At 45.4% G+C, this 14538-nt stretch overlaps 1 protein-coding gene across 3 annotated transcripts in view; it reads left to right on the top strand.

Moving 5' to 3' along the window:
- Positions 1–14538, top strand: part of TMEM260 (transmembrane protein 260) — a 61443-nt gene that overhangs the window by 31566 nt on the left and 15339 nt on the right. Inside the window, exons 1-3 of one of the 3 annotated variants that reach the window (XM_015865879.2) lie at positions 4322–4612; positions 7936–7967; positions 8769–8920. In XM_015865879.2, the coding sequence (XP_015721365.1) occupies positions 4495–4612; positions 7936–7967; positions 8769–8920 (302 nt within the window). In that variant the 5' untranslated portion in view covers positions 4322–4494. Of the gene's footprint in view, positions 1–4321; positions 4613–7935; positions 7968–8768; positions 8921–13689; positions 13802–14538 lie in introns of those variants that run through there. The other 2 variants (XM_032444849.1, XM_015865882.1) reach the window with 2 other exon arrangements.

Here is a 14538-nt window from a genome sequence, read left to right as displayed (position 1 = left end):
ATTAATATGTTCCTTGATTTATTGCCAAGCCACCATCCATCCTCAGCATCACATGAGGCATTGACCCTGTAGGAAAAACCTTACAGGGTTATAAGCTGATGCTCAGATGAGAGCTTGAAGCAATCTCGTGAGCATGACAGAGAGGAGACTTGGGTTCTGTTTGTTTTAATGTGTTCTTAGGGGTGGTCTTCATTCTGATACATTGGGATGATTGCTCCTCACCAGGTCTTCTGCCTTGTGGGCCATAGATCCTTGTGGTGACACCTCATAGCAGCAGTCCAGCAGATAAATTGAATTTGGGATCCTCTGCGCAGTGTCAATGCCACACGGCTGTTGAGTAACTGGCGACGTGAATGGGCAAATCAGGTCTGGGTACACGCCAGGATTTAGTCTGGATTTAATGTAATCCATTTAATCTGTTTCCTAGCCTGGCCTTCTGGAGGAAATATAGATGGAGCCAAAATATCCTGATTCTGTTTTTGTGCTTCCTGACCTCTAAGGAGAACAACTACTGGAACGATGACTCCACCACCTACCCAGGCAGCCTGTGCCAATGAACATCTTTCATGACAGACAAGTTAATTTTGGCCATGATATATCACAGTCCTGGCCAGAGATCTCAACTTAGAGGAATGAGAGGAGTTTGTGCTGTGACCTTACCATAATGAGACTAAGATAGTGACTTTAGGGGAGAATAGTGCCTCTGAAGCTCCACCAGTTTCCAACTAGATTAAGAGACAGGACTTGAAGTCAGTAGCAGCCCTGGAGATTGGTTCAGTACGGGAGTGTAATGAAGACATGACAGGTCCAAGTAGAAGACACTGGTAAACCAAGAAAAGAGAGAGATTTTGGGGGATGCAATTCTTGTTTTGCTTGATACTCCTCCTTTGTGCAAATTCCCTGAGCTGATACATTCTTATTACAGTTCAATAAATAGGTATAAAGCAGAAAGGAGTGTTTTATTTGCTTTGCCTAAGTGAGTTCTGATGAGTTTTACAGGCACTGAAAACATGGGTAAAAAACCAAGAGAATGAACCATGGAGATGCCTGGAACATCACCTGCTATTGCAGGACTTCAGATACATGTTATGTTTGGGCACTTCTCAAGCCAGGCTGATGAGTTTGGCAACCAAGATACAAGGCAGCAGTTGATATCTGGCACATATAATTAAAAAGAAGAGGGGAAAAAAACACATTTGAATGTGTTTTGTGGTGGTAAAAGGTGTTTCCAGCATACCGTGCTTGCAAATACTCCTCATAGAGTAGTTGAGCGGCCTGGGGATGAAGGGAATGGGGCCCTCATGTGGTGTATCAGTCACACACATGAGAAGGTGCTCTCTGGAAAACTCCTGTGCCGACAGTGTGCAGATCAGGCACCAGACCTGAGTCTATCTATCAGTAAGGCATGGGGAGAAATAAATAAGTTTAAGGGAATCAGGTGTGGAAACATAGAGCTGATTGTCAGAAAACCAGCAGAGACAAATGGGATCTGTGGCTGCTCAGTGCATCAGAAAATCAGCTGGGAGGCTGCAAAGAATGGTGGCAAGCAGGCAGACACTGGAGGTCTCTACACCACACTCAACTGCATCAGTTGTCTGGTCTTCCCATCCTCCTCAGAGCACGAAGTCATAAAATGCAGCTTATTCAAGCCACTTAAGAACAAATAAAAGTATCATAATCTTCCTCTTCATGCTTTGCAGGCAAGCATATATTGTCAGCAGAAACACTGCCAAACTTCTTGTTTAAATATAGAAGCAGTGCTTATTTGTACTGTTAATTCTCCCCATGAGGACAAGCTTTTCTTCCATAAGGACACTGTTTACGATTAAGACAAGGGCTGGCTACTTTGCCATTAAAATTCTGTGCCAGTCCAGTGCTGACAATATTGAAGCTTTGCTAAATGTGTATACATGCAAGTTCATTAAATGGATGCTGACTGTTGTTACACAAGTACAGCAGTTGAGTGCTTTCTGTATTAACCTTATCACCTGATGGGCAAAAGAAAAGGTTTAACTAAAGCTTAGGACTAATTGAACAGTATTCCAGTATTTTCTTATGTAAAACTGGTTCTGGTCTATTGTTTTTATTTATTTGCAATAACTGTGCTCATTCAAGTTTGTAATGACACTGCCATGGGTGAAGAGAATTTGCTTTAAGTATTATTCTCCCTTTTCCTATCTCCTGCCTCCTCTAAACTGCATCTCTCAGGAGTAAATTTGCAACAGAGCCTGGTACAAAGGCAGCTCTCTAAGTACACAGCCATTTTTGGAGATACGTTCTCAAGCTGTGTTTTCAAATGACTTCAGAAGTTCCTGTTTATTCTCTCAGCCTGCTTTGGGTATTTCCTGCCAGGCTGAGCGGAGCACAAAGCAGGAGATAGGAGCCACTAAGCCTCCCATGGAAAGGCAGCAGGAGTCTTATACAGCAGCACCCAGCACACGCACAGTGCAAAACCAACCAGCACTTTCTGTGCTTGCTTACCACTAGAGTATGCTCTCGTGCTGCAAGTTTCAGTTATTATTATTTTATTTCCATAAATCAATGAGTGTAGCACAACCCGTCTTTCCAAAGCTTTCCACTTCCCCTGGTGCTTTTTCCTCTTCCTCCCCCTGCAAAAGATATATATACATATTTATATGTTGTCATCGCTGCTGAGCCCATCCTCAAGGCTTTGAGAAAGGGCAGAGTGTTGTTGCCTGGGGTCAGGTGACTCTGATTTGGGTTTGGTAAATGCACTCTCCAAAGCGTTTGTGCCAACATACAGGGGGTTTGTAATCCTGGCCTTTGAAACGGTGGTAGTTATTCAATAAGAGAAAAGCTGTTGTGAGCCTGCCCTACCATATTAGAGCAAAGTACTTTGTCACTGGCCCCCTAAAAGTTCCAGTTTCTGCATGACAAAGATCTAAAACAACTTGCAGGACAATTAAAGAATAGTTTGTCCTTACCATATTATTACCAGCCATTCTTCCACATCTCGATATTCGCCTTCAAATTGCTACCACCCCCATCAATATAATTGTAATCAGTCACAGTTCGCATTGTCTCTGGATGCCTTTTCCAAGTTAAATACAAAGAAAGCAAAATAGGGCAAAGAAAAAAGCCACGCTTGGGATAAAGAGCCTCGCCACCAGCCTGCTTTCACACACAGACTGCACACTTTGCTGCTAACATTACATTTTAGCAGCCCCAACGGGTGCAGGCACAATGACCCCCTCTCATTACCATAGTGACAATGGCTGGTGGAAGATTGCAACGTATCTTTTTTCTTCTCCCCGATGAACCTCAGCCAATAACCACTAGGAACCTGCCAGCAAGCAGAGTGTATTGGAGCTCGCTTGGTCACCACAGAGCCCAGCACTTGTGTTCTGATGGAAAGCAGCCATGTGGGCCGGCAGCAGAACCCTGAGCTACCAGATTAACTTCTGAGCGGGTCACGCTGTTGCTTTTTAGCAATCTCAAAGCATCATTGAATCATTCTGGTTGGAAAAGACCTCTAAGATCCCCAAGTCCATCTCCAACCCATCCTTCTTGAACAGCCCCAGGGATGGTGACCCCACCACACTGCATCACTGCTCTTCCTGGGAAGGAATGCTTCCTAATATCCAACCCAAACCTCCCTTGGCACAACGTGAGGGCATCACCTTTTGTCCTATCAATGTTATCCAGCCCAACTCATCACAATCTCTTGTAAGGGACCTGTGGAGAGCAATGAGGGCTCCCCTGAGCCCCCTCTTGTCCATGCTGACACCAGCTCCCTGTGCTCCAGAGCCCTCACAGCTCCATTCCCCTCCCTGAACACACTCCAAGGCCTCAGTGTCTTTCTTGCAATGGAGGGCCCTACACTGAACACAGCACTTAAGGCACAGCCTCACAGTGCTGATTACAGAGGGTGCCATTGGTTTCCTTTGCCACCTGGGCACACTGCTGTTGCAGAACCCAGCACTTGGCCTCCTTTAACTTCATCCCATTGGTCTCAGCCCATCGATCCAACCTGCCCAGGTCTCTCTGTAGGGCCTTGTACACACTATCACCTACAAACCTGCCTCCCAATAGAGACATGCCTGATTCCACTCAGGGCATAGACCTTTATTATTTTTGCCTATAGCCTCTGCATACACCTATAGCATCTCCACACAGAGCCCAGCTGGCTTCTCACTCTGGTTTTACACCAGTTTGAAGAGAAGGAACTCACTGAACCTGTATTTAAAACCACAAGATCGACTGTGGTAGAAGCAGAACTGAGGGAATGAGGGAGCCTTGCGCGGCTCCTCCTCCCCTCCCTCCTGGCTGTACCAAGTCCTTTAGGGCGGGGGGGATGATGGTGGAGATGAAGAACGATTACTCGGCAGCCCCTCGTTCTCTATCACTACATAAATAACGACGGCTCCCAGGAGGCTGTTTGGAAGGGGAAGGCAATGAGAGGATGACCAATTGCCCCCCTCCTCATTTGGCTCTGCAGTGGTGGTTCCACCCCGAAGACGGAAGCGGCCGCACATGGGCGCTGGGAGCGGGAGCGATGCGGTTGTTGTGGCCGCTGCCGGGGCGGTGGGGGCTGCTGTTGTGGCCGTGTATGCGGGCACCGTGCCGCCCGGCCTGCCCGGAGGGGATGCGGGTAACGTACCCAGCACCCGCTATGGGGCAGGGAACGGGGCAGGGGGGCTGCGCTTCGGGCCGGGCCGGGGGGAGGCCTTGGGGTGGTGGCAGCGGGGGGAGGGCCCGAGCTGTGTGGTTGCTGTCACCCCCATAGGGATGTTTGACCTGTAGGAGGTGTGCTACGTAGGGACTGTTGCATTGATGCCCCACGGTAGTGGAAGAGACCTTAAAGATCATTTGGTTCCATACTGTATAGGGGCTGATTGTATTGTAGGAGTGCTGTAGTGTACTCCGGTTATCCAGAAGGATTGCTCACCCTACAGGGGCTGGTGTGTTGCTGCCAACCCCTAGGGATGCTCATCCTGTAGGGATGCTCATCCTATTGAGGCTGTTGCATTGCTGTCACCCCATAGGGATGTTTATCCTATAGAGGCTGTTGCACTGCCGTCACCCCATAGGGATACTTATCCTATAGGGGCTGTTGCACTGCTGTCACCCCATAGGGATGTTTATCCTATAGAGGCTGTTGCACTGCTGTCACCCCATAAGGATACTTATCCTGTAGGGACTGTTGCATTGCTGTCACCCCACAAGGATACTTACCCTATAGGGGCTGTTGCACTGCTGTCACCCCATAAGGATGCTCATCCTGTAGAGACTGTTGCACTGCTGTCACTCCATAGGGATGTTTATCCTACAGAGGCTGTTGCACTGCTGTCACCCCATAGGGATGTTTATCCTATAGAGGCTGTTGCACTGCTCTCACCCCATAAGGATGCTCACCATGTGTGGGCTGTTGCTTACAGTCCCCTGTTACAGTGCTGCTAACCAACAGGGTTTGGGGCCTTGCAGCCGTCCTATAGGGATTCATCTTTGGGGCTCAGCACATTGTAGCCACCTCCTGGGCTTCATCAGATGCATGGATTCCAATTGCCCTGCGGTGCACAGAAATCTCTGCCTTTGCCCTTCTGGGAATGTGGCTCTCTCAGAGTCTGTCTTGATTTACTTACCTGAGCAGAAGGAATAAGGTTCCCTTGTTGGCTTCTGCAGTTGTGTGAATTTAGTGTCATTTTGTGTTTAAAAACATCCAGCTTCTATATGTCTTTGTGGTTGTGATTGGGATGTTTTAGGTACCCTAATGTTTTGCTCACAGAACAAGAATACTGATGTGCTTTCCTTCTGTTGTATGGCAAAGAGGAGTTGAATGAGTGTTAAAACTCCAGCCAAACTCTGGTTTCAGATCCATGCTGCACATTAAATAGAAATGGAATATTCAAGTGAGGGCTGTTGGGTTTGCAGATTGTGGGTTTGTATGTTTTCACAGCTTGTGCATTCAGATGGGTGTGATTACACTTAGGTGTTATTCATCTCCCTGCACCCCCGTGTGAGATTGTAGGGACTCTGTTGTGCTTTGAGATGCCAAGTGTTAAAAGAATTTATTTCCAAATCTCCCCTTGCATCCTACAGCCCAGGTGAGGTATGTGAGGCTAGGATTGTTAAAGACCACTAAGATCATTTAGTCCAGCCATTGTAGATGACCTCATCCCAGCTGCCTATTTGGGCTTTTCCCTGCAAACAGCCACACCACCATATGCTAATATGGCTTTTTGGGGTTATTCCCTTCATTTCTCATGGAGAACAGCCCTACTGCAGCCCTGACTGTGGTCTCTGGGATCTCTGTGTGGTGTTGCTCGAAGCACTGATGGGCTCACAGCCTGTGCCATTGAAATCGCTGAAGCTACTTGTGTGAGTAAAGAGGTGCTTAAGGATTTGCTGTATCTGCTTTCAGGCAGGGAGCCTATTCTTATTCTTTTTAAGTGATCCGTATATTTTTAATTGTTCCTGAAGCTTGCAGTAATCCTGGAGTGTAAAAGGCAGTAGATATTTTCATTGGCAGCTTTCTTGTGTTACTTAGCGTTACAATAAAGAAACAAGAGAATGAGTTTTAGAGCTCATTGGGATACATCCACAGATGTTAAAACTGCTTACAAAAGGGATCAAATAAACTCAAGCACAAAAAGAAGTTTCATTCTGATGTTTCAGACGCTGGTTCCAACTCATGCTGGAGATAAGTCAGTTTTCAGGCGTGTTCAGACCCACTGTCCCTCAGTTCTTAACACCTCCAGGGATGTTGACCCCACTGCTCCCTGGGCAGATGTACCACTGCATCACTGCTTATTTGGAGAAGAAATTCATCCTACATCACCCTTTATTTTGCATTTCTGCCATCCAGCGATGGGATGAAGCTGCCTCAAACTTGGCCTTTCCAAGACAGTAGTAAGATGAGGCTCTGATTCCATAAACAGCAATTTCTCTTTGGTATAGCTGGGATAGCAAATGTTGCACGATGATTCAATGGAATAGCATAGAAATGGTATAGAATCACATGGAAATGATACAGGGACAACCCTGCCCATGGCAGAGGGTTGGAGTTGGATGATCTCTAAGGCCTCTTCCAACCGGAGCCTATGCTATTTCATAGAGTCATTTAGAAACTATATCATATAGAAACATCACATAGAAATATCACAGAATGGCATAAAATTATCATAGAAAATCACAGAATCAATGCCTCAAGTGCTGTAATATTTAATTTTGTTGGCTCGTTGTTGAGCCCACTGAGCTTGAATGTGCTCGTGTGCACAGGCTGGATTTAATGCACGCAGTTCCACAGCACTGCAGCTCCAAGTGCTCTAAAAATGCCAAGGATTCTCTGCTGCTGTGTGGTTCTGTGACAGTCATTCATCCCAGCATCGAGTACAAATGAAATGCAAAATCTTGGTGCTGTTGTGTAACAGGAGCAGGAGCTGAGTGCATCATCCTGACAGGTAAAGGGTTGCTTGCAAAGTTGCAAGGATTTCTTTAGCACCGTCGTTGCAGAGCGATTGCATTTAACCCCCTTTAAAATACGAGTCGTGTGTACCTCTGTTTGCTTGTTGCAGTCGGTTGTTTTTTCTTAATGAGAAACACCCAGTTTGTTAGGAGGCATCGCAACGGAAGCGCCGAGAGTCGTCAAATCAATGGGTTTTACATTAAAAACACACTGATGCGTGCAGGTGTCTGCAACTGGGATGTCTGAGGCTGTGCTGTAACCGAGCTCACCTCTGCTTTCCCTTATCTGTTCATAAAAGTCGTGCGGAAACATACAAAAGATATTTTGTGCCATGACATCAGAGGGAGAAAATATTCTTAGAAAATTTCATGCTGTTAAATCTCCACAGATTTACAGTTTTATCCAGTCAAATTAATGCAAAACCCCAATGCAAGCATTTGGATTTTGAAAACTTTGGAGGAGTGTCATTTCCTAATAGTAATTATTGGTTTTACATTATTTTTTCACAGGGGAGCTGATCACAGCCGCATATGAGCTTGGAGTAAGTATTAGTTTTATTGTTTAATCAATGCTCTCATTAACAGTTTTAGGAATTAAGGAAGTTTAATTAAGCATGGAGTAAAGTAGATTAATTTATTTTCAAACCACAGTTTTTACTAACTTATAAGTACAGCACGCGACAATTTACTTCAAGTTTTAAATCCAATTAAACTAAATTATAAAGCAAAGGCTTTACTGTATATACAGTAGCTGGCTTATTATCAACCCAAATTTTGTATAAGCTGGGGAGAATAAAATAAATCGGGTTAACAATTTTAATAAGTTTTATTATTTAATAAACTTTATTATGGTGCATGATCCCTTTAGGCAAGACCTTAGGACTGTCAGCGCGGTGGTAATCCGATAGCAGTGTGGTCTTTCAACTTGCTACCCAATAAAATAGTTGAGAATCTGTGTGGGTTTTTTTTAAAAATAATAATAATAAAAAAAAAACCAAAAAAAACCAGCCTTTTGAATGACCCTAATATACTGTGAACCCAAACAACAAGCAGTTTAAGGCGCGATAATGCGACGTGTCACCTCTTTTCTCCGCTGCTCATTATCGCGGGTGACGCCTGCCGCCAAATCCACTAAGGGGGAAAATATTTGCGGAGTGAAAAATTGGCACCAAACCTAAAAGCATTCAGTTGGGGGGGGGGAAACAGCTGGGATGCCGGGGTACCGGGATGCTGGGGCACTGGGATGCCAGGGAACGGGGATACCTGGATACCGGGATGCTGGGATGCGGTGCTGGGATCGGGATGCTGCAGTCCTCTTGCTGAGCCCATCCCTCTGTCTGCAGGTCGCCCACCCGCCTGGTTACCCGCTGTTCACGCTGCTGGCCGGGCTGGCCATGAGGTTGCTGCCCGGCGGGGCCGCTGCGGGCCGTGTCAACCTGCTGTGTGCTGTGCTGGGAGCTGCAGCAGCCTCGCTGCTCTTCTACACCGTGCTCAGGTACGGGGCTGAGCCCCCCCCCCCCGACCAGCAGTGCCTGCTTGGGATTAGTTCCTCGGGTGAAAGGAGCAGCAGTTTAATCTGAATTTGACCTTCTTTTTTGCACAAAAGCTTCTTCTCTATATATTTTCTTTTTTTGAAATAGTAATAGTAACGATTAGAAAAAAGTATGCCCTTTCCCTTGACAAAGAGGTGACAGGCTGTTGGGGCTCATTATCGCAAATCAGCAAGCGCTCTAACTAAGCAGAACTAATGAAGTTTGTCGTTCTTGGAAGATGCAGATGGTCCGTTTGAATTAACGAGATGAGCTTCACCTGTGGCTAAAGCAAGAGCTGGGTTTAATCACAGCTCCCAGCGGAGGCAGGTACCTGTGTCCCCTGTCCACGGCACCATCCCTACACCCCACACCCTGCCCATGGGAGGTGTGCGGTCCCGGGCTGCGCTCACCCCGACAGCCTTTGATGTGTGAGTTCTCCCCGCACTTAACCTCCGCCTGACCCAGATTGGAGAGGATTACTGCAACCCCGACAAACAATTTCTAATGTTCTTTGACGGGGAAAATAGGGCACGCTTCTAGGCTGTGGATGGCAGTGAAATCTGAAATGGTATCAGGGCTGGGGATGCAGTCCTCAAGGAAAAAACAGGGTGCTTTGATTTTTTGAGCAAAGCTGTTTTCTAACCCAGCTCACAGCACCCTGCCCACCCCCAGGAAGCCTCAGAATAAAAGCAGAGATAAATGGGACCAGATCCTGTGCAGCTCCAAAACAAGGGTGGGAGCAAGAAGTGCCCATGGTTGTGTGCGGGTGCACTTTTCTCTGCTGAAGGAGGGAGCTGCTGTGCTGCGTCTTACGGAGTAGGATTGATTTTAGTGTTGGGTCAGATGTGAGATTGAGTCAGTGCTTTTTTATGTAGCATCCTGCATCGTAATGTTTGTTTGGTGAGGGGTTGCCCTCCCGTGTGAGCCCGCTTTCCAATTACATTAAGAAGTCCTGTGTGGAACTGCTCAGTATTTTCAATCGTAGAATATCCTAAGTTAGAAGGGACCTGTAAGGATCACCAAGTCTGAATCCTTCAAGCATTGAATTCTGCTTTTTATATTTTTAATTACAGTTGTTCCAATTACTGTAGAGATCTGCCCTGTTTTACAGTTCTATCTCAAACGTGACTGTTCCCCAAACGCCCCTTTTGTGTGTACGAAGGGATGCTGTCATCGCTTCGGAGATGCAGGAATGCAAAGGGGCAACGATGAGCGAAGTTTGGGGATTTCCTTTCTCCTTCTAGAGGTTTTAATGTTGTTGTTTAATTGGGATTGGAAGGGGTTGCGTCTGTCAAACATGAAACTCGCATCGAGAAACGGAAAACCTGGAAGTGGGAGATGGTGGAAACTATCGGGGCTTGCGGAAAATTATTTCCTGGCTGTAAGACAGTGAGTGACAGAATCAATTATTCAGCCTCACGGTGATTGATTTTTGTAAGGTGTTGTGGGTCACTTTTATTTACAAATTACAATGTCGTGGTTTTCCCTGTAAGCACCTTAAAATCGATTATTATTATTATTATTATTATTAAGTAAAAAAAGAAAGTTCTTCCTCTCTTGCCACCTGCTTAAACCAAACAGAAGTCTTTCCGAAAGCGTTTTGCTTGGCACCGTCTGCTCCAAAGCCTCTGATATCTGTTTTGTTTTGAACCGGGATTGTGTGTCTTCACAAAAGCTTTAAACCAGGCTATCAAATCCTGCTGCATTTTTGTGTTTTAATTAAAATTGAGCTGACGGGGTGACCCCTGAAAGCCCTTCGGTACCAGAGGAAAAGCGAGCGGCCGCTCCTTCTGCCGCGCGAACGCTGGGGACGTTAATATGAAAATATGTAGATGTTAGGAATACAAATAATTGATGAAGTACACATCCTTTGGGAGCAGCACGGTTCAAGTGGCAAATCTCTCTCGTCAAACAATAGACACCCTTCAGAAAGGAGGAAGCCATCTCTATGGTAATGGGGCTCACAGTGCCCTATTGATTGAGTGGAAGAAGACATTATACAATGTCACTTGGGCTGTTACAATTTCATTTGTCGTCTGACCTGAACTTAACCTCTAAAACCTTTCTTTTCTCCCCGCCAACCCACCAGCTTGGCATGGTGCAGTTTGCCATCGCGCGGGGCTGGGAGGGGATCGCTCTGCATTTCACAGCCCTTGCCTTTAGTACATCTTTTCCTCATAGATCACTCTCTCCTTTTTGTCAGAGAGGCATTTCCTGACTTTATCCAACACTGGGTCGGGGTAATTTATTTTCCTGCTTAACACAAGGGTTATGATTTGGCATTATTTAGGGCGCCGCAGTGCGTGTGGGATTAGGACCAAACCATGCTCGGTCCGTTCATAATTTAACCAGATTTCTCCTCTCCCAGGTGCTCGCTGGCGGGATGCTCTGCAGGGCGATAGGAAGCAGCTCAGCCTTCTGATTGATTCATTGCTAAACGCAGAGCTGTGCTTCTCCCAACAAAGTTGCGTCGGACTGCACGAATGCAAAAAGCCCTTTTGTCAGTAATCCAGACTATCGCTGAATGAGCGCTTTGCTCCTTTGAATTACTTATCAAATTTGTTTTTCCCCTCCACGCAAGTCTTAAGGAATCGCTTGTAATTATCGTAAAATGGCATTTACAAAGAGTTTTCTCAGACTGCTTGTAACTGATGGAAATAATTCATCTTTGCTTTGAAAGACGGGGGAGCAGCATTATGTTTTTAGGACGCAGCGAGTGCGACTCCATGATTGTTTCCTTGAACAAATATTTATTTGTTTTACTGTGGGAGGCAAAGCATAGCAAGTTGACAAAGTAAACCAATTATGTTCTTATAATGTGATTCTTATAATGTGAAGTGTAATTTTCTGCACAGATGATGCGTTCTTTGCATTCTCTGTTATGAATAGAAATGGTGCTCTTTTCCTTGCTCTAAGTGCGTTTTTCCTACCTTCCAATAGCGTGGCTGTTTTGCTCTGTGCAGGCATACAAAGCTGAACTATTGCAGGTGCAGTCGCAGGGTAGAAGGTGTTGTTTCCACCTTCTTGCAATCTTGTTATACATCAGCATTTGAAAAGGAGGAAAATGTTGCACTGAGATGAGCAGCTTACTTCACTTTGGTTGCAGTTCTGCATATTGCATTAAATTTGGGACTTATATTTATACATATTAGGAGAATATTATACCTATATATATATATATATAGGTGTATATATATATATATATATATATATATATATATGGACTTTTATACACATTAGAAAAAAGCATATATGGATTTCTATTTATGCATATAGGAATATATGTGCACACATGTATATGTATATAAATAGATATATGTGTCCCTCACCACTCTGCCAAGCAACAATCCGTAGCTGTACGTGAAAGCTGGAGCCCACTGTTTTCCCCATGTTGACAGTGAGGGCTGATGGTGATGTGCACAGGGTATGGTAGAGGTGTTCTTGACTTACTGCCCTGACCCCTTTGAGATTCCTTGCTCCGATGCGCCTGTGGGAAGGACCCATTGATGGGCAAGGTGTGTGGGAGGATGTGACTTTTTCCTGCAGATGCTCATGGCTAAAGGGAGGAAAAACAGAGGCTGGAAACCCCCTAGAATTGAGAGGTGCTCAAAAAAATATGCTTAATGCATGTATTGAGTGGAGAGATGCTCTGCATCCTTTGGGTATGCAAAGTGGTGGAGTTCCCAGCAGCCTGACCCTTATTTTGGGCAGGGTAGAAGAGCAGCCTCACTGTATGGGATGTGGCTTCAGGGAGGGGGTTTTGGATGCAGATTGAGGGAGAAGAACGTGCTCCGGCAGCCATCGCTGCCCCGTTGACTGTAGGCATGAGAAAGGAGAATGCCGAGCTTCACAGAGCGAGAAATCATTTATTAGGGCACATTGGGATTTTCCAGATTACAGATTATTTTAGATTATTATTGCCATTGTAGCCAAATGCAGGTTCAGAAGCACACATAACGAGTAGTTACTAAGTTTTAGGACGAAGTGAAGAATGGAGAGTACTTCAGTGTTGATTTGCTTTTAGGGGACTACCTACTGTGACCTCCGACTAATTGATCATCTATATCTTTTTTTCCCCCATGCAGCCATAATAAAGCGGCATTGAGTTCGCTGTGAAGACGTGAACAAATCTGTTCATTTGCATTCGGCTCTGAAGTACGCACATTAGGCTGAAATAACTGCTTCGTTTGGAAGGGGGGATAGAAAAAGCAGGGCAAAAACTCTCTTTTCCTCCCCCCCTTTTTTTTTAAGACTGAAGAGTCTTTTCTGACAGCTAGTCAGAGTTAGAATTAGTTCAAGGAAATGTTAATAATGCACTGCCTGGCTTAATCCCTTTGATATCACCAGGTATCCTCCTGTTCATGGGTTAATTGCTTTAAAAGCGGAGGCAATATTCTGAGCGGTGGGCCGCTTCACCTTTTCACAGCTGTTACCATTGAGTGACAACTAAATCCCATGTGTAAGATGAGGAAGAGCTCAATCTCCAATTGGGAGAAAATTTATGTAAACCGCAATCCCTTCAGAATGTGCGGAAGTCACAGACTTTCTTGATTTACTCTGCTTTTCCCAGAAAGCTCTATTGTTCACTTCCCTAAGTCCCATCAACCCTTTGTAGCAGAATATCACAGCGGCAGCAGATAGCTTGAAATATATAAATGCTATCATAGCTCTGATTAATAGCGGCGCTTATGAGTCAAGTCTGATAACAGAGCAGCTCTCCACTCAATTTCAGATACCGCTAATGGAATCTGTCTCCTGCAATTGTAATGTGAGAAGGCCTAATTTGCCATGGAGCTTGGAGCTGTCACCAGCCGGGGATTGCGGGGTCAGATGGGAGCTGCCAGGTTTGTGCCCCGCAGCTTGTATCTCGCGCTTTGAATAGCACAGCCCCCTGCCTGCCAGGGAGCTGATAGCCCGCCGGGGGGTTTATGCCACCCCGCACAATAGCAGAGGGCTGCATGGGCTGACTTGGTAATTGTGAAGCCAGCTCCAGTATTTTATTTTTTAATTTTTTAAAAAATTATTTTTTAATTATTTTTTTTTTTCCATTGGATTCTTCTTGCCGCAGCTACCGCAGCTGCATAATTTCTAATAAGGGGTTTTAACAAATGTCAGATTAGGAAAAGTTTCTGCAATTACAGGGGAAAAAAAAAAGGAGAAAAAAAAAAACTTATAAAACATTCAAATTGCTAAAGCCGGTTCCTACCGAGAGTTTTTTCTTTTTCTCTTTTTTTTTTTTGGCTGCTGGAAGCAGACACCATTTATTCTGAGCACCCGGGATCAAGCCATACCTATTTTCTAAGGATTTTTGAGTTTGTGAATCAAGCCTAACTAATGCTCCCTTTCTGCTTACAAAGACACAGGGAGAGAAGTTCCCTCCTGGCTTGGGTGGCTGGAAGTGCAGTTTTTACTCGACTTATTAGAAAGTTGCAAGCACAGCAGGGCATTTCCTAGAGCAGCACAGCTCTAATGGGTTTTATTGGCCTGTTGGGAGCTGCTCAGCCCCATGAGCTGCCCTGGGATGGCTCGGTGTGGTAGCACTCAGTTGCCATACTCCTTGGGTAGGGGTGCAGCCCCTTCT

Source organism: Coturnix japonica, chromosome 5 (genome assembly GCF_001577835.2).
Source record: "Coturnix japonica isolate 7356 chromosome 5, Coturnix japonica 2.1, whole genome shotgun sequence".
NCBI classification, from domain to species: Eukaryota; Metazoa; Chordata; class Aves; order Galliformes; family Phasianidae; genus Coturnix; species Coturnix japonica.
The sequence above is the reverse complement of the archived record's forward strand: the minus strand, read 5'-3'. Positions and strand labels throughout refer to the sequence as shown.